The sequence below is a fragment of the Dendrobates tinctorius genome, unplaced genomic scaffold (genome assembly GCF_039654945.1).
Source record: "Dendrobates tinctorius isolate UK_male_01 unplaced genomic scaffold, ASM3965494v1 ptg000065l, whole genome shotgun sequence".
Classification (NCBI taxonomy): domain Eukaryota; kingdom Metazoa; phylum Chordata; class Amphibia; order Anura; family Dendrobatidae; genus Dendrobates; species Dendrobates tinctorius.
The window spans coordinates 26827481-26846429 of record NW_027361733.1 but is presented as its reverse complement, the minus strand read 5'-3'; the positions used below and the strand labels follow the sequence as shown (position 1 = coordinate 26846429).

General features: G+C 44.7%; 2 protein-coding genes across 6 annotated transcripts; one reads left to right on the top strand and one right to left on the bottom strand.

The window, feature by feature from the left end:
- Window positions 1–108: 108 nt before the first annotated feature.
- Window positions 109–6863, bottom strand: ZGPAT (zinc finger CCCH-type and G-patch domain containing). Of its 4 annotated transcripts, none has more exons than XM_073580813.1 (7): window positions 6714–6863; window positions 5751–6298; window positions 5115–5248; window positions 4874–5032; window positions 3908–4030; window positions 1454–1859; window positions 109–379 (listed from the first exon to the last, which is right to left on the bottom strand). In XM_073580813.1, exons 1-7 carry the CDS (start codon window positions 6807–6809, stop codon window positions 241–243), a joined length of 1605 nt encoding a protein of 534 aa, XP_073436914.1. In that variant the 5' UTR covers window positions 6810–6863; the 3' UTR covers window positions 109–240. The 4 variants fall into 4 exon arrangements, with proteins under 4 accessions (XP_073436914.1, XP_073436915.1, XP_073436916.1 ...); XM_073580814.1 differs by having other exon boundaries at window positions 5751–6327; window positions 6714–6833; XM_073580815.1 differs by lacking the exon at window positions 6714–6863 and adding an exon at window positions 6580–6705.
- ARFRP1 (ARF related protein 1) lies at window positions 6863–15959 on the top strand. Of its 2 annotated transcripts, none has more exons than XM_073580821.1 (8): window positions 6863–6886; window positions 7684–7785; window positions 8060–8147; window positions 8224–8306; window positions 8437–8518; window positions 8701–8771; window positions 13872–13972; window positions 14370–15959. In XM_073580821.1, the coding sequence occupies exons 2-8, from the start codon at window positions 7693–7695 to the stop codon at window positions 14455–14457; spliced, it is 606 nt and encodes a 201-aa protein (XP_073436922.1). In that variant the 5' UTR covers window positions 6863–6886; window positions 7684–7692; the 3' UTR covers window positions 14458–15959. The 2 variants fall into 2 exon arrangements, with proteins under 2 accessions (XP_073436922.1, XP_073436921.1); XM_073580820.1 differs by lacking the exon at window positions 6863–6886 and adding an exon at window positions 6930–7082.
- The last annotated feature ends 2990 nt before the right edge of the window (window positions 15960–18949 follow it).

Sequence of the window (18949 nt, the reverse complement as noted above, 5' to 3'; positions counted from 1 at the left end):
CTCCCTTGACTTGTACATCATGACATTGAAAGGAAAGGGGAGGTGGGGGTTAGAAGACGAACCCAGGTGGAGGCACCAGGCTGCCCATAATATAAATTTCATGGAACATTTTGTAAAAAAAAAAAAAAAATAATTTATTTTTTTTTAAGTCTCAAAAACAAATGGGGAGAATATACATCATGATACATGGGTCATACAGTCTTGCTGATCAATACAGGGGTATGTACATGGAGCGCCGGCTCAAAACTGCGTCATCTTCTTGTGCGTGTCCGCCTTCTTCTGCTCTCTCTGCAGACTTCTCTCCTGCTGCTGTAGGTCTGCGAGCTCAGAGCGAGCGTTCGAGAGACGAGATTCCAGCTGCACGCTCACAACGCTGTCTCTGCGAGAGGATCAAAAGCAAGAAAAAGGTGAAATAAGAGCCAGGCCCATTGTATACATGTGCATAGAGTCTTGGCGTCTCACCAGACGGCTTCAGCTGTTTCTTATAGATAGATGCAGGGATTGTATGGACTCAAACAGAACATAGGAAAAATGGTATGGCTGCAATGTATCATTAGCGTTCTTTTAAGTCACTTTTCTTTTTTTGCTGTGTTGGTATTCATTATACTTTTTTTGTGCCAAATTCTTCAAAATGCATGAATAGTGAGTAAAGTCAAACCAGTCTTTAATTTTTGGCTTTGACTTGTTTTGTGATGTTTCAGTGCAAAACGTCACACGGTTCACAATATGGTGCCAAAAATAACAGGCGTAGAAAAAAAAAAAAAAAAAAAACCTTAAAGAAAAAAAATCACTCTGGGCAGGTCTGGAGTACATTTTTGATGCAAATTTTGTGACCCTTTCATAAAGTCTCAATTAATCACCCGAAAATATCCGGAAACCCCAAACTCTGCCAATAATGGTAAAAAAAAACAAAACACGAACAAATGAAGTAAACATTAAAAAAAAGACGCAACTTAAAAGAAGAATTAAGTAAAAGTGCAAAACTAGACAAAAAATATGGAACAAATGCAATAATGAACCCGATCCCTATATCTTTCTAATAATTATTGCCACCGACTCATCAAGAATGGGGATGTTGAGGCCGGTCTTGATGAGGGAGCACATGTAGAGTCAGATGCTCCCGATTAAATACGGGTGCACACCTCTTTAAGAATTCAGAGTGTATGACAAGTGAGGTACACTTCCGTGCTCCTTCCCACACATCTTACTCCAGTCAGTTACTGGAGTAAGATTTCTGGTGTAAGGAACGCCACAGCTTATCATGACTTAGTCGAGTTGTGCGCTGCCGTTTTACCTCAACTGCGCCTATTTAGGTGAAGATGGGCAAAACTGGCATGAAAACATCAGCAGATGAACATTTTTGTCATCTTAAGGGTTATATAAGGGGAAGGCTGCTGGGCTGTGCCCTCACTTATACTATATACCCCAATGTACCCCAATAATTTTGGCTTACCTTCCCACGTTACGTGCCAAAGCCTCAGCCATCCTCCCAATCTCCCTCTGCTTCTGCTGGATCTTCTCGGTCGTCTGTGAAAGTGCAATGTTCAGAGCCCGCTTGCTGTCCTTACTGGCATTGTACACTTCTTTGCCTTTCCTCTCAATGCCGGTCTCGGACGTCTGCTTAAGAGACGAATTGTGCTCCAGTTTCTCATTTAAAAAGTCAAAGATATTGCGGCGAGTATTGCCACTCTGCCCAGCTCTCGGTGGCTTGGGCTGTCGCTTTTTCTTGGCCTTCTGAACAGGACGCCCTCCTTTCTGCTTCCTCTGTTGAAATTCTAAGCATTGATCCAGAGATTTTCCTTTAGGCAAGACCACAGCCTGAACGGGCTCCACTCGCCCCTCCGAATTCTTTCCAAGACCTGAAAAATGCAGACAAAATATTTGGTTACTGGGGCAGAGCTATACATATTCTGCTGTTTACTCTCATAATTAGGGCTTAAGGGGAATCGGTCACCAGGATTTTGCTAACCTATCTATGAGCGGCATGATGTAGGGAAGGAGACCGAGATTCCAGTGATGTATCTCTTAATGGGCAGCTTACTGCTGTTTTGTAAAAATCACTGGTTTCACTGCTACAGATCTACCAGTTCTCTGAATGCTGACCACTGTATAACCCCGCCCACACCACTGATTGGCAGCTTTCTGCCTATGCACAGTGCACACAGAAAATTGCCAACAGTGGTGGGGCGGTGTTATACAGAGCTCATGAATATGGAGTACTACAAGGCAGCAGGTTTACTAATTGTCTAGGGATAAAATCCCTGTTTTCTCAGCAGGAGATTATCAAATCTACAGCAGCAGCCCACTAAGTGACACGAGTATAAATTCCCCAGTCGAGGAATTATTCTTTCACAATCGCATTTGGACAGTGGGTTGAAGGGGTTTGTTTTTTTTAAATTGTATTAAATTTTTTTATTAAAATGTAACAGATTTATAAAAAAAAAAATTGCCCCATGCTAGATTAATAGTTATTCACCAGAAAATGGTGAAGGCCCTCATGCTAATGCTGCAGTGATGTCCTGACACTACAGAGCAGGTGTGTGCACGCTGACATGAGCTTATAAGGCTAGAGCACAGGGGGATGCAAGTAGAAAATTAATACCATCTATTGAGAGCCACCAGGAAGGCAGTATAATACCTATCTATCCTATGTATATAGGTATCGCATGATTCGGTCTATCTTCACCAGTCCTTAGGATGCTGTATTAACCAAATATTACTGTATATGGTAATTTAGGTATAACCCAAGTGGGGGCCTTAAAAACAGACATTATTTGCTTGGGATTCCTTTTGGTCCATGTTAAATATATGACCTCTATGAGATATAGCTATAACTAGGTCGTAACATTCCTCATCATTTACCCCCTTTCCCTTTGTCTGAGTCTGTGTGTTTGTAAAATTTTACTCTTTATCTACGTGAAAATGTTTAACTATTACTATAGTAAAAGATTGGTTGTTAACCTATAAATGATAGTGAAAAATCTAAAATGCCTAATTCTTTTTTCTTTTCCTGTAAAATTTGAAAAATGTTCAATAAAAATTACAATTTAAAAAAAAAAAAGTAGTTGTTGTTTGCATTTTTTACCAGTTAAGGCCGGTTTCACATTTGCGTTTCAGGGCGCAGCGATGGCCGCCGCTGAGCCCCGCCCCTGCCACGCCTCCGCCGGTAGCTCCGCCTATCGGCGCATGACGCTGCATGCATCCCCTATCTTTATCACCGGGGACCCAGGCCGTGTGCAGTATGCGTTTGGCGGCGCATGCGTCCTTTTGACGGTGCGCCGAGCGCAACCAAATTGCAACAGGTTGCGTTTGGCGCTGGTCGGCGCACCGTCAAAAGGGCGCATGCGCCGCCAAACACATACTGCGCACGGCCTGCGTCCCCGGTGATAAAGATAGGGGACGCAGGACGCATGCAGCGGATAGGCGGAGCTACCGGCGGAGGCGCGGCAGGGGACGGGGCTTTGCGGCGGCCGTGCGCAGGCCGTCGCTGCGCCCTGAAACGCAAATGTGAAACCGGCCTTAAGAACTCCAAAGTGCTTGTAACAAGCAACTTTGCAATTTACCTCTGTTAAAAAGTGATTTTTCATTTTAAAGTTTACAGATTGTTGCCAAAGTTATTGGCCAGTCTCAGAGTGGCCGGATACCTTGGAGGAACACGTGCCGCTTGCAACTTGTGTACTTCAGAGCGCAGCTCTGAAGCTAGCTGAATCCGACCAGACTTATTTTCCCTGTGATCTTCTATGCTGCTTTTCTGAACTGAAATTTCAGAGGCGCACCACCCATTGCAACCTGGAGGCAGGGGAGCGGTACTGCTCATGAATGAAGAAGACTACAACACACTTCTGATCTCTTAATCAGCCTTGCAGATAACATTCCAGATGATCAGATTCACCAAATAATCACTCACCTTTTCCTATCTCATAGCCCATACGAGCCATGAGCTTGGACCCGATCCCACGGGTATGGGCCTCCCATCCAGCAAATTCAGAGCTGCAGGGTGTAACCCCAACTTCTTCACTGTCCATGAGGACTGCAAAACAGAGAAAGGTATCCATGAAACATGTGTAGCAGCGCAGAAATACAGAAGGGGTTTTCTATATTTATGTCACTAACGCTAAACCATTGTATGAAAAATTATAATTGGCGTTTCATTTCATTTTAATATATCCGTTTGCTAACCATGAATACAAACTATTAGGCTCAGTGCACACGTAGCAAAAAATTTCTGCTGGAAAACCTGACTCCCTTCCCAGAAACTGCGCTTTTTTTCTGCGCGTTTTCCACGCGGTTTTTTTGTGCAGAAAATGCGCGGTTTTTATGCGTTTTTTCCGCGCATTTTCAAAACGCATAAAAATAGCCAGAAACACAGAAAAATCCGCGATATTAATGAGCATGCTGGGTTTTTTACCGTGATGTGTTTTTTTCGCGGTAAAAAACGCATTAGTATGCACAAAAAGTGCAAAATGCATAGAAAGGACTGGGAAGCTTATTTTTAGCGGTTTTATTGGAAAAACCGCTAAAAATACCGCTAAAAAAACGCTGTGTGTGAACACAGCCCTATGCCCACCTTCAGATGCTGAAAACCTACAACTATCCATTCCAGACAGTCCTCTGTGAGCTGCACGCATCACCAGCAGTCGTTTGTTACAATGTATCAGTGATGGTAAAAATTATTAGTCTGTAATCAATCAAGGTTGTTTAGATAAAAGAGAACTTTCTCGACTGGCTACAACTGGAACAAACCCTCAGCTGCAGGAAGTATGAGACATGATGGATCAATGCTAAAGTATATTAGAAAGTTGCAGAATTTTTCAGGCAATGTTTACGCTGTACCGGAAAACCAATTTCCAGCGAGCGCCAACTTGGCATTTACCTTTAGCATACCCGGAATCGTCCACTCCATCCAGGTCGTCCTCATCGGAGGATGAGCTGTCGCTCTCCCGCAGAGGCGGAATAATGGCGTCAGCCTCCAGAACCGCATCTTTCAGCAGCAGGGAGTCAAATTTCACCGTGTAAAAGTTGTCATCTATATCTGTAGAAAGGGACCGTGGTGAACAGTCAGCGTGTGACCCACAGGGCACATATAGGGGCAATGTGGCAGCCTCAGCTTTTACCTGTAATTCGTGCTGGGTACCAGATGCCATCCTCATGTTTGGCAAGGCAGGGAGTATCAATCCTAAGATTGCTGAGATCTGGTTCTTCGAAGACTTGGAGCTCGCTGACGGCCACAACCTGTCCATGAGAAAACCTGAGCACAATCGGAAATGGGCGACAGTGAATTTCCTCTGCACCACAAGATCCTCCACCCTTTACTTTCCAACTCCAGTAACTTCCTTTAATTCAGCTCCCGGCGATGAAAGACTACAACTTTCACCATTAAAACATTACATTTTACCAGACAGGTTCCAGCTTAGCACAAGTATCTCCTGACATACTTTGTGCTGCTGGAAGGGACTGCTCTCCACTATCTAGCAGTTTGGGATTTACATGTATCATGACACGGTTCTAACTAGCATTGATGGGACAGGTCACTACCGCTCACAAAATGAGTACTCTCCTGAAATACTTTGTGCTGTTTGGGGACCCTGCTTCTTCCACTATATATAGTTACCCTCAGTCTGTGGCCTCCTAATTGTCTCTATTGCCCTCCTAACATTAGGATTCTGCTCCATCACAGTCAGACCTGACTTAAATAACTTATGAGAGAACAGATCTCTCTTCTCCTTAAATACTCTGTGCGTCACATTCACCTGCAATTCTCATTAAAGCGGCATTTTCCATCCAGAAAGTAAGGACACGGTTTCATAGCCTTGTGTGTGGGGTAAAGATACAGGACACGTACACCAGCACCTCCATTTTCCATGTGTTCTGAACCCACGACCATAGCATTGTGATACTCTAGGGTCCCCCAGGAGCTGTAATAAGGGGCTTTTACTTTCATTCCACTGACTTCATCTTCCTCGCCTTCTTCCTCCTCAGAATTAGGATCGGTCGACTCCAGAGGTTCACTTTCGTTACTTAGCTCTCCGATCGCCTCTTTGAAGGCCTCGTACTCATCATCCTGAGATGATGAGGGTGGTGCGGGTGGTTCGCCGAGGGCTGCCAGCAGGTTGGACTTCTGGACAGACAGCAGGCTGGACTCGGTCAGCTCTATGAGCTGCTGTAGGTCGCCCTGTAGCTGGAGGAGATCCGCCTTCTGCGCCGGGTCCACGTCTCCATGGAGGGTGAGCGTCACCTGCTCCAGCTGGGCCCTGTAGGTCTGTACAGCAGACACCAGACTCTCTTCATCCATGTTGTCCTGTAACAGATGAATCACAGAGCTGCAATCTGCAAATGGAAACATCAACATTAGCCGAGAAGACCCCATATGACGAGTGGGCACGAAAAGCCGCGTCCAGTGCCCACCATACGTTATCTAAAACGCCCCGCGCCCCCCCAGGACAACTGCGCAGGAATGCATCATTAATATTACACCCTGCAGTAACCTCCTAGAAAAAACGTTATGGTACAATCTCATTTGTGGCCCTTAGGGGCCCCAGACATTCAATAGTTAATCCTCCAAAGCAACTTCTTCAGTACATTGACTCAAGGTGACTACACTTGTCTGCACATGCTGGGACTTCTAGTTCTACCACAAACTTTGCCCACAGAGACTGCGTATTCTACACAGTGAATACATATATACAGTTTTCCTAAGCCATTGTAAACCTTACCAGCCTCCTATAAAGACGCCATGACACCGGCTCGATGACGTCATCAGTCTGAGAACTCTGCCCCCACATCGCCGCCGCCATTTTGGTGTAGACCATTCGTCGTCGTCGTCGTAGGCAGCTAGTTTCTATGTAGTTACTAACGAGATCGAGATATTGTTCTATAAAAGTTTTCGGTGAGGTCAAATGAGACGAATTTTTTTTAATATGGTAAAAGGGGTTCTGGCGTTTTGTTTGCCACACACAAGATGGCCGCCACGGTTTGACAAACGCATTTGGTATCCCATGATACCGTGCGGGACAACGGCGGAAGTTGTTAGCTGAGTTGACTCTGAGGCCCGAGTAGTGGGGACTGGGGTGGATGGGGAGGAGGTGAGTTTTGGGGGTTTGTGAGGGGCACGTGTGATGCTGGATGTGGGCGCTTATTGCGCTGTGCTGTCCTGGGAGGGGTAATATCTCTGCTTTATGCTTCTGGAGCCAAAAGCACCTGGAGGAGGGGGCAGCTGATGGTATTTATACGGGAAGTCTGCAAAAAGAGATGGTCTGTAGATGGTGTGGGTACAGGTCAGGGGGTTGCCGTGGGCTGAGGGTGTTTGGTTCTGTCCAGATATGGGGATTTAGGGTGAGGTTCTTTGCAGCCCAAAACACTGCAGTGTAAAGCATGAGGGACCATGCTGCAGCCTGAGCTTCGAAGTACAGTCTATTTCAGACATCAGAAGACAATGCAACTAGGCTGGAGTCACACTCTTATGAGCAGAGCTGCAGTGCAATTCATGGGGGACAGAGTAGCTAGATAATGACTCAGGGAATGCAGTTCAGGTCAGTTTCTGTAGTAGAGGCCATATCTGTGCCAATGAGTGATGCCATGGCTGTATAGATGGGTGGGCACTTTTACAGTATTAGGGTAATAATTGAGATTACATAACTTTTTATTTTTAAGTAGGTAATTAACCCGGCGTTCTGCCCCCTACAGGTCACGATCATGTATACTCTGCTGTCCGGTCTTTATAAGTACATGTTCCAGAAGGATGAGTACTGTATCCTGATCCTGGGACTGGACAATGCTGGCAAGACGGTGAGTTTTGGGGCAACCGCAGGTTTTATGTAGTGAGATTGTGCTATACTGGAGATGATATCATAGTGACGATGCCAGTGTGGGATAGCAGGGGTATAATAGGAGAGGGACAGCTGGGTTTTGGACATGCTAGATCCGACAGTGCAGAACTGGCCTGACTGGTGCATCCAGAGATGGTGCTAATTATCTGGTACTTATATGTCTCTCAGGAGTGCCTGGTATATTATGTGACTGCAGCCAATGGATAGTCACAGCTCTACCTCTTTTCTTCCAGACGTTTTTAGAACAGACGAAAATCCGGTTCTGCCGCAACTACAAGGGGATGAACCTCAACAAGATCACCACGACTGTGGGCCTGAACAGTGAGTAGAGTAAATATATGGTGGGGGGTAGACATGTTGTTGTGGATTTGCAGTGTTGTTACCCTCTCATCCATAGTTGGCACCATTGATGTGGGAAAAGTTCGGCTGATGTTCTGGGACCTCGGGGGGCAGGAGGAGCTTCAGTCTTTATGGGATAAGGTGAGACACACAACATTAACCTCTGGACCAGAATAGTAACGACAGACCCTGCAAAGTACTAAGTTACAAGTGGAGCAACAATCACAATGTACACTGTTGTACTATTTTTCTAATTTTGTTTTGTTTCCAGTATTATGCAGAGTCCCATGGAGTCATATATGTGATTGATTCCACCGATGAGATGCGCCTTTCGGAGTCCAAACATGCTTTTGGTAAGTCCATCGAAAATGTCACGCCTTGCTGATGCTACATAGTCCAGCATGTATCATGTATATCCCTGTCTGTGCTGTAGAGCTTTTTAGGATAGAAAATAAAGGCTGCTCCATCTGCTGTGATAACCCGTTAATGGATTTTGAGAAGGATCAGTTTTGTGTATATTTTTTTTTTTTTGTAGAGAAGATGATCAGCAGTGAAGCTCTGGAAGGTGTGCCCATCCTGGTCTTGGCAAATAAACAAGATGTGGAGGTAATCTGGGGAGGGCGACATCTATTCTGTAGACGTATAGCTCTCATTGCCTGGTAAATGTAAATCTGAATCTCCAGTCTTAAGGGCCACTATAATGAACATTTATAACTAAATCAAAATTCCATGGTAAGGTCAAAGCTTTATGGCTCTTGCATCCTCTTGATGCTGGCGTTTAAAGGGAATCTGCCAGCAGGTTTTTACTATTTAATCTGAGAGCAGCATGATGTAGAGGCAAAGACCCTGAGTCCAGGGATGTGTCACTAGGCTGTGTGATGTAGTTTGTATTGAATCAGTGTTTTATCAGCAGGAGATTATCACTACAGGACTAAGCATCTCATGCAATATAGTCCAGCTAATCTTTATAACACCACCCCCACCATTGATTGTCAGCTTGCTGACAATGCACATTGTATGCAGGAAGCTTACAATCAGTGTTGTGGGCGGGGTTATACAGAGCTCAGCCGTCATAGCACTGCTACATCTATAGCCGAGAAATCAGGGACTCTATCAAAACTGCACCAAGCAGTCCAGTAAGTGATGTCACGGGAATCAGGATCTCAGCCCCTACACCATGCAGAGGAATGGAAACATGTGACCCAGAGAAGCAGGAGGATCGGGAGGCAGGTGACACCCATACTTCTCAGGAACCAATACCAGGCTCTGACGCAAGAAAACGATGAAGAAATAAATCAGGATAAGACTTTTCCCACAAACAGCAACCTTGTACGCCTTCAGAGTCCTCCTGGATGGAAAAAGAAAAATGTTGTGAAGAAGAAACGGAGAGTGGTGGTCATGGGGGATTCCCTGTTGAGAGGAACAGAGGCCGCTATCTGCAGACCGGATATAACCTCAAGAGAAATGTGCTGTCTTCCAGGTGCAAAAATTAAAGATGTGACTGACAGGATATCAGGACTCTTCAGACCTACAGATGACTACCCATTCCTGCTAATACATGTGGGGACAAATGACACCACAAGAAACGACCTGGAAACCATCTGCAGAGACTTTGAAAACTTAGGTAAGAAAGTGAAAGAACTGGGAGCGCAGGTGGTCTTCTCTTCCATCCTCCCAGTGGATGGCCATGGAACAAGGAGGTGGAATAAGATTCTGCAGGTGAACAACTGGCTACGTCGATGGTGCCGTCAGCAATTTGGATTTCTGGATCACGGAGTGAATTACGTTTACGATGGACTACTTGCTAGAGATGGGGTGCACCTTACGAAGACTGGAAAACATGTATTTGGAAGTCGCCTTGCTACACTTGTAAGAAGAGCTTTAAACTAGAACAATGCGGGAAGGGAAGCAAAAGACAAGAAAAAGCCATACACCTGACAAATGCTATTGAGAACTCTGCTATTAGAAGTGGAAAGGAAGAACAAAGACAAAAGAATCTATATACCGTATATACTCGAATATAAGTCGAGTTTTTCAGCCCCCTTTTTGGGCTGAAAAACACCCCCCTCGACTTATATTCGGGTCACGGTTCAAACTTACCTGGTCCCCGTCGTCTCCGCGTTCCCCGGTACTTGTCTGCGGTCCCCTGCAGCCTGTCAGTGTCCCGGCGGCGGCGGGTGATAGGGCCGTGGCGGCTGCGGCGGCGTTGTTTCAAGTCGCTCTGTGCCGCTCTCTCCCGGCGCGTCTTCTGGCAGTGACGTACAGGGGGCGCGATGACGTGGATAGTACGCGCCCTCTGAGTCACTGAAGAGCCGGCGCAGAGGGACTGAAGAGCCGGTAATGCAGCATTTATGGGGCATAAGTTGTGCAGCATTTCAATATTTGGGCCACCATTATTCATGTGCAGCATTTATGGGGCATAAGTTGTGCAGCATTTCAATATTTGGGCCACCATTATTCATGTGCAGCATTTATGGGGCATAAGTTGTGCAGCATTTCAATATTTTGGGCCACCATTATTCATTATTCATTCTTATCTATTTTTATTTTTGAAATTTACCAGTATCTTCGGCAATTCCCACCCTAGACTTATACTCGAGTCAATAAGTTTTCCCAGGTTTTTGAGGCAAAATTAGGGGGGTCGACTTATACTCGGATCGACTTATACTCGAGTATATACGGTAATAAAAATATTGGAGAAAGAGAAACCAATCACAAACTAAAATGTTTCTATACTAATGCACAAAGCATGGGCAACAAACAAGGAGAATTGGAACTACTAACACAGGAAAAGAAATATGATGTCATTGGAATCACTGAAACTTGGTGGGACGATACACATGATTGGAATACAAGACTAGAAGGATACAACTTATTTGCAAGAAACAGACTTGATAAACAAGGAGGAGGTGTCGCATTGTATGTTAGAAACGCGTATATCTGCACAGAGATTGAAGCTTCAGAGACTGGGAGTTCTGTGGAAACTGTTTGGGTAAGAATACAAGGACAGAACAATGGAAAGGACACTATTGTAGGCATTTACTACAGGCCACCTGTACAAGCTGAAGATATGGATGAACTCTTTATGCATCAAATGGCCAAGTTCTCCAAAAAATATGACATAGTTGTCATGGGAGATTTCAACTATCCAGACATTTGTTGGGAATCTCTCTCAGGCAAAACTAACAGGTCAAGGAAATTCTTATCCTCTCTTGCTGACAATTTTATCTTCCAAAAGGTAGGGGAGAAAACAAAGGGAACTGCTACCTTGGATCTAATCTTTATAAACAGGGAGGAAATGGTTGAGGAGGTAAAAGTGGCTGGGACCCTAGGAGGTAGCGACCATGCTATTTTAGAATTTTGGATAACTAGAGGAGGAAGACCTGTGAAGACTCAGACGACAAGGTTAGATTTCAGAAAGGCAGATTTTAAGGGATTCAAAAAGAGAATTGGAGGGATCCAATGGCTGGATATCCTTAAAGACAAAAATGTCCAGGAAGGATGGGAAATCTTGAAAAATGAAATTCTCAAAGCACAATTGTTAACAATTCCAAATAGAAGGAAGAATAGGAAGCATTTAAGGAAACCAGGATGGATGAACACAGAACTTAAGCACATGCTAAAAAGGAAGAAAGAAATGTTTATAAAATGGAAAGAGGGAGGCATATCTAAAGAAGAATATAATGATGTCTGCAGAACCTGCAGGGCACAAATCAGATTATCTAAAGCTGACAATGAATTGAGGCTTGCAAGAGATGTCAAAAGCAATAATAAAGGATTTTGGGGATATGTCAAAAGTAAAAGAAAAGTCAAAGATGCTATAGGATTTTTACAGGATGAAAATGATGAAATGGTAAGACAGGATGTTGAGAAGGCCGAACTTTTAAATTTTTATTTTGCATCTGTTTTCTCTCAGAAAGGAAATGTAACATCAACTGTTCTTCACTGTCCTATTAAGGGAATAGAATAATCCAGGATATCTATAAACAGAAAGATAGTGAGGAAACACTTAGCTAACCTAAATGAATTCAAGTCTCCAGGTCCAGATGAATTACACCCCAGAGTACTGAAGGAGATAGCAGAAGAAATTTTTGAACCCCTCTCCATAATCTTTGAAAATTCTTGGAGAACAGGAGAAGTCCCAGAAGACTGGAGAAGAGCAATTCTTGTTCCTATCTTCAAAAAGGGGAAGAAGGTGGACCCAGGCAACTATAGGCCGGTGAGTCTGACTTCTATACCAGGAAAGATCTTTGAACAAATTATTAAACAACATGTAACTAATAAGTCATGTCAGACTAACTTAATTTCCTTCTATGACGGAATCACTGATTGGGTGGATCAAGGAAATGCTGTAGATATAGTATATCTTGACTTCAGCAAAGCATTTGACAAAGTCTCTCATACAATCCTTATTGAAAAAATGACTAAGTATGGAATGGACAAGGCAACTGTTAGGTGGATTCATAACTGGCTTAGGGATCGGACCCAAAGAGTGGTCGTAAATGGCTGCACATCCAGATGGAAGAATGTCTCAAGTGGGGTACCACAGGGCTCTGTCCTGGGCCCTGTATTGATCAACATCTTTATCAACGGTTTAGATGAAGGAATTGAGGGTAATTTTGCTGATGACACAAACTAGGAGGGATAGCTAATACTAGAGAAGAGAGAGAGAGAGGATTCAAAAAGATATAAATAAACTGGAGCAGTGGGCAGCAACTAACAGAATAGTCTTTAACAGGGAAAAATGCAAAGTACTACATCTGGGCAATAAAAATGAAAAAAGCATATACAGAATGGGAGGAATAGGGCTAAGCAACAGCACATGTGAAAAAGACCTGGGTAAACTAATCACAGACTGAATACGAGTCAACAGTGTGATGCAGCAGCAAAAAAGGCAAATGCAATTCTAGAATGTATTAACAGAAGCATACACTCTAGATCACGTGAAGTCATTATTGCCCTCTACTCCTCTTTGGTCAGACCTCATATGGAATATTGTGTCCAGTTTTGGGCACCACATTTTAAAAAAGACATCAACAAACTGGAGCAAGTTCAGAAAAGAGCGACCAGAAGGGTGACCGGTCTGCAAACCCTGTCTTATGAGGAAAGGTTGCAGGATTTGGGAATGTTTAGTTTGCAAAAGAGAAGACTGAGAGGAGACTTAATAGCTGTCTACAAATACCTAAAGGGCTGTCACATTGCAGAAGAATCATCTTTATTCTCATTTGCACAAGGCAAGAATAGAAGCAATGGGATGAAACTGAATGGGAGGAGACACAGATTAGATATTATAGAAAACTTTTTGACAGAGTGATCAATGAGTGGAACAATCTGCCACGAGAAGTGGCGAGTTCTCCTTCAATGGAAGTCTTCAAACAGAGGCTGGACAGACATCTGTCTGGGATGATTTAGCGAATCCTGCTTTGAGCAGGGGGTTGGACCAGATGGCCCAGGAGGTCCCTTCCAACTCTACGATTCTATGATTAATGCTGCTGTCAGATTCTATAGCCAGAACTTGCTGACAGATTCCCTTTAACATGTCATTATTTGTGCTTGCCACTAGTAGGTGCTATAACCTAACCTAAAATGTCACTTCTAGTGTGATCAACTTAGATGTTTAGTGTCAAGTTAAATAAATTCCCTGACAATCAGGGTTCCTATTAGGGTGGTACCGCAGATGTTAAATAAAACTTCCTTTCCATTTAGGGCTGTCTCTCCATTCCTGACATCAAGACGGCCTTCAGTGACTGCATTAATAAGATTGGGAAGAGGGATTGCCTGACCCAGGCCTGCTCTGCCCTATCAGGGTAAGGGTTTGGAGAGGGGTACAGTGATGGTTGCATTTTTTATTATTTTACACCACTTGCTCAGTATAAAGCAGTTTTTTGTAATCCATGGTACTGTGTCCCGTAGATAATAGTTATAATTTCTGTCATTGTTGTGGATTACGTATATATGGTATATTTTGAGTTCTGATGCTTCTCACCAGTCTTCCAATTTTGAGTGCATCGATTTTATGCTCCAGTCACATCCAGAGCAACATTTTTTTTTTTTTTTGCATTTCTCTGTTACGACAGCCACTAGGATTGTAAATGCAGCTCTGGATGGGAATATTGCATAAGATGTGATGTCGGGTGCGATTACGATCCCGAAAAAGCTGTACTTTAATAATTATCCTGAGATTACCTCTCTTTGTTCTTGCAGGAGGGGAGTGAATGAAGGAGTAGAATGGATGGTAAAATGCGTCGTGAGAAACATTCATCGCCCTCCCAGACAGAAGGACATCACATAGAGACATTTACACCAGCAGCAAGTGACCCATATGATGACGCCCGGAGCTGTAAATGCCCATCCAGCAGACTGGAATATGTGTGTGTGTGTGTGTGTATATATATATACTCCTCCAGAAAGATGTGTAGATAATTTATATAGAGATCTATTTATTTCCTTCCTTCCTATGAACGCCTCTTCAGTTCGGGTGATGTAATCAGTATGGTGACAGTCTCTGTATATTTGCGCCTTTGCTTTGGCTGCACGTGACCAAAGAGGAAGTTGCTGTATACTGGTAGTAGCCTCTGGGGGAAGATTTCATGTGCTTGTGACTGCCACTGCAAGAAGAACTCATTTACTGGCAGCTGCCAGTAGAGGGAGTATTTGTGCTACCGGTGGCTGCCACTAGGAGGAGCACTTCAACATTTTTATATACTTTCCCTGTAACATTACTTAACTGCATAGACTTCTATGTAATGTAACTAAAGAGTCCAGTGAAGAACAAGTTATCACCTACTGATCAGTAGTGGTCCAACCATTGGTACCCGCTCTGATCTGCAGAATAGGAACTTTAACACACTTTGGAGTGCAGCCGCATTGCATGTGCTCAACCTCAGCCCCATTCATTCTCTGTGGCTGCCATAGAAAATGAATGGAACAAGGGTTAGTGCTTTCTTTCCCTATGTTTTGTTACGTGGAATATATATGTATCAGACAATCAGTGCTGTTCCCATTGGTCAGACAACCACCAGTCAGCAAGTGATCACTGGACAACCCCTTTAATAACTACATTTTTTGTGTCTTGGTCAATTAAATAGTCATATGTGCAAGCCAATATTGTTGTGCATACATTTGGGGCTCCATTCATCATTTGCAGTTTTTTAATCCTTTTTCTTGTATTTAGTTGCTGTTTTTTATGCCAACTTTGAGACAAATTTTCAGATTTACATAAAATCACTGAAGCTAAAGTACAGTGCAAAATGTCTGAAACTTATTAAAAAGACTCAATTGATGGATCAGCCAAAAACCCCACCGATAGTAGAACATTCAGAATTAAAAAAAACAGACAAATATAAAATAAACCTTAAAAAATGGCAAACAAAAAAAGCACAAATTAAAAACAGATGAAAAATACAGAAAACCAGTATAAAAAGGCACAAATGCGATAATTGGGTCCTTAGTTCTTAGATGAACCAAGTGTCTGTCCACTGGTTATGAAATATCTCATTGTGCAGCACTGAATTGGTTAAAAGAAATTTATAAGGTAAGAAAAATATGCTTTCCTCCGAACCAGCACAACCATAGGTTCTGTCTATTATTGCCATTCAGCCACATTCACTAAGTGGCGCTATGTCTGCGATAAGGCAGCCATGTTCTTCTCGCTTCCTGCAATCCCTTTAATAAATGGGCTGCTCAGGAACTGGTTTTACTGCTGTCATTTTTTTTATCTAGCTTATTGTTGGGATTCATTGATCAGATCTAATACACTGACCACAAAAATAAATTGTTTTCTTTTGGACAGTCTGCTGAGAGTGATAGTGTGTCTGCATTTCTGGCAGTACCTCTTCTTACATTTCTATAAAATTGACTTTTTTTTTTCCTTTTAACTGTAATTTTTGAGATTTTTTGAGACAACTACCGGCAAACCCATAACATTAGCAATCCACTTAATACACGATGATATTACCCAGCCATGTTCAATCTATAACATAACCAAGGACTGACAAAAGACACCGATGCACAGGAAGAACGAGGAAATATTGAGAGGTGTAAAAGAATTATCCATTGTGTTGAGCACAAAAATAATCCCAGGGCACCCAAATTGACTCAAATAATTCAACCCCAGCATTGAGGACCATCATATATACTGTACATTCCATGCTCCTAATATCAGAAATTCTGCAGAGCAAGTCTTGAGAAGAGGGGAAGGGGGGATTCTTCTAATGGAGAGCAATCAGGAAAATTGTCATTTCTCCTACGCCTCATTGGGGGACACAGAGACAGTGGGTGTTATGCTGCTGGCCACTAGGAGGACACTAAGTAAACCAGAAAAAAGTTAGCTCCTCCCCTGCAGTATACACCCTCTCGCTGGCTGAGATTTCTCCAGTTCTTGCTTAGTGTCTATAGGAGGCACTTGGGTCTGCTTTCAGACCCCACCGTTTTTATTTTATTTTTTAATTTTCTGTAAATTTTTATATTTTAATTAACGGAGTGAAGGGGGCGACGGTTCCTTGCTCCGGTCCGCTCTCTCCCGAACCAACAACAGGCAAGCACGCGGAGTATACCTCCCCGTACACTTTCCTGCGACGAATGGGGCTGATTCCTCTGACGATGGTTCCCTTACGGTCGGTACTCCACGGATACGAGGGCAAGTGCAACAGGACGTAGCACAGGAGTGCATGGAGAAGGACTTGAGCAGCGCTTTTTCGGATGCCCTGAATCAGCCCCAGAACTCTCCATCCCCCTACCACAGGGTGGATCAATTGAGCATACCCCTTTAAGACCTCCTCCAGCTCTGCTACATCGCCCGGAGGATGAGACAAGAAGACCCCAGACAGCGACGACCTGCCTGAGCACAGGAGTGGAGGTATGGAGCCGGGTCCTGCCCCCCGGCAGAAGCGCTGACTTAACGTCAGCGGCGGTGCATCGGCACTCCATCGCGTCCCCCTCGGCGCTCGGGAAGGCCAAAAATTTAGTCCCCGGCCTGCTAGGCCGCGATTTGAATGGCGCTGCCCTGTCTCCGTCCCCTACCGTGGGTAGGCCAAAAATTTAGTCCCCGGTTTTTCCGGCCTACTAGGCCTCAATTTGATTAGCGCCGCCCGCGCTAACGTCGCCTCCCCCGCTTGGCGCCTCTCATTACTTACGAGACGCGCAATTCGATTCTCGGAGACCATGTCTTCAGCTGCTGTTAACCCTTTCATGAGCGCTATGCCTGCTCTGGACAGCCGGATATCGGGTTAAACCACAAGGCCACCGTTTTTTCCTCCCGAGGGGACACAGCACAGGACCGGGTAAGCTGCACCTGCCCTCAGATTAAAGCTTAACCCTTTCACGGCACATTCCCTGCAGCTGCAGACAGACTCTGCTGTTGACCCTTTCAGGAGCGCTAAGCCTCAATCTAAGGAGGCTAAACGGGCTGTTAAAAAGCACACTGCATTTTTTACCGTGTACCACCTGCAAGTCTGCCTTACCCAGTGCATAGACTAATCCGTTATGCACGGACTGCGACCCGCACTGCGCCCTGACCTGCGCTCCAATGTCCCTCGCCGCCGCTGCTGACGGGCCTACTGCGTTTAGTAACTCAGAGTGGGCTGCGTCCCTGTCACGGTCGTTGGAGTCTCTGACCCAGGCTGACAGCGTCCTTACCTCCCGAGGAGGACTCTGGCGTCGGCCAGTAACCGTCCCCCAGCAGGGGCCATACTCGTCCAAGGGACGGTCAGCGCCTCAGCAGCGGCGACTCCTGTCTCTCGCTCGCCCTCTCCTGAGGTTCACAGCGAGAACGGCTCTGAATTCGAATCTGACACGTCAGCCCCTCAGAATCCACCAACTGATCAAGAGTCGCTTGATTCTCTTATAGAATCAGTCAACAGGATTCTGAGGTTGAATGAGCAAAATATTCCCGCTCCAGCACACCCTAGCTCATTTAAGAAAACCTAGCGGGTGCGCACGTTATTTACCAGCCGTCCTGAAACATAGGGATCGGCCACATGAGCGGTTCACAGGGCAAAAGTCTACTCGGGCTAAATACCGTTTTCACCCAGACCTAATGTACGATTGGTTACAGTCCCCTCCGGTGGACCCTCCTGTATCGCGTCTTGCTTCTAAAACGCTCCTATCTGTTTCTGAGGGTTCCTCAGTCAGAAACCTCTCCAATTGTCATATTGTCTACCTTGCCGGTTCAGTTTTTGAAGCTTCAGGAGCAGAGTTTTATCCATCTTTCGTGGCATTTTGAGTCACTAAGGCAATGGCTGCTTGGGCAGAAGTTCTGATTACTTCCTTCCAAGGCACCAATCTTCCTCCGGAGGCAACCACTGTTGCCAGGCAGTTCACGCAGCTGACTTTGTAGTAGACGCTTCTTTTGATGCCGCCAATTGCGTGTCTCAAACTGCCGCTAATGCGATCTCCATTAGAAGAGCCCTATGGCTCTGCAGCTGGCGGGCGGACGCCACACCTAAAAGATCGTTGTCTTCTCTCCCCTTTCAAACGGTTCATTTTGGAGAGAAAATGGACCAACTCATTTCTGATACTACCTGGGGAAAAGTAAATTCCTTCCTCAACAATAGGGGCTGTTCGGCCGTTTCGCAATCAACAGCCGACGAGTTTTCTATGTTCTCGCAACAATCCGGTTGGTCCTCTTCTATCTTCTCTTCCGGATCAGGTAGGTCCCCGCGTGGAGACAGAGGCTCCCAGGACTCATACAGGCCTAACTGCTCTTGGAAACTCAGGCCTAGGGCTTCTGGATCTAGGGGAACCAGATCTCATAGATCTACCCAATGATGACAAGTGGGTCAGGG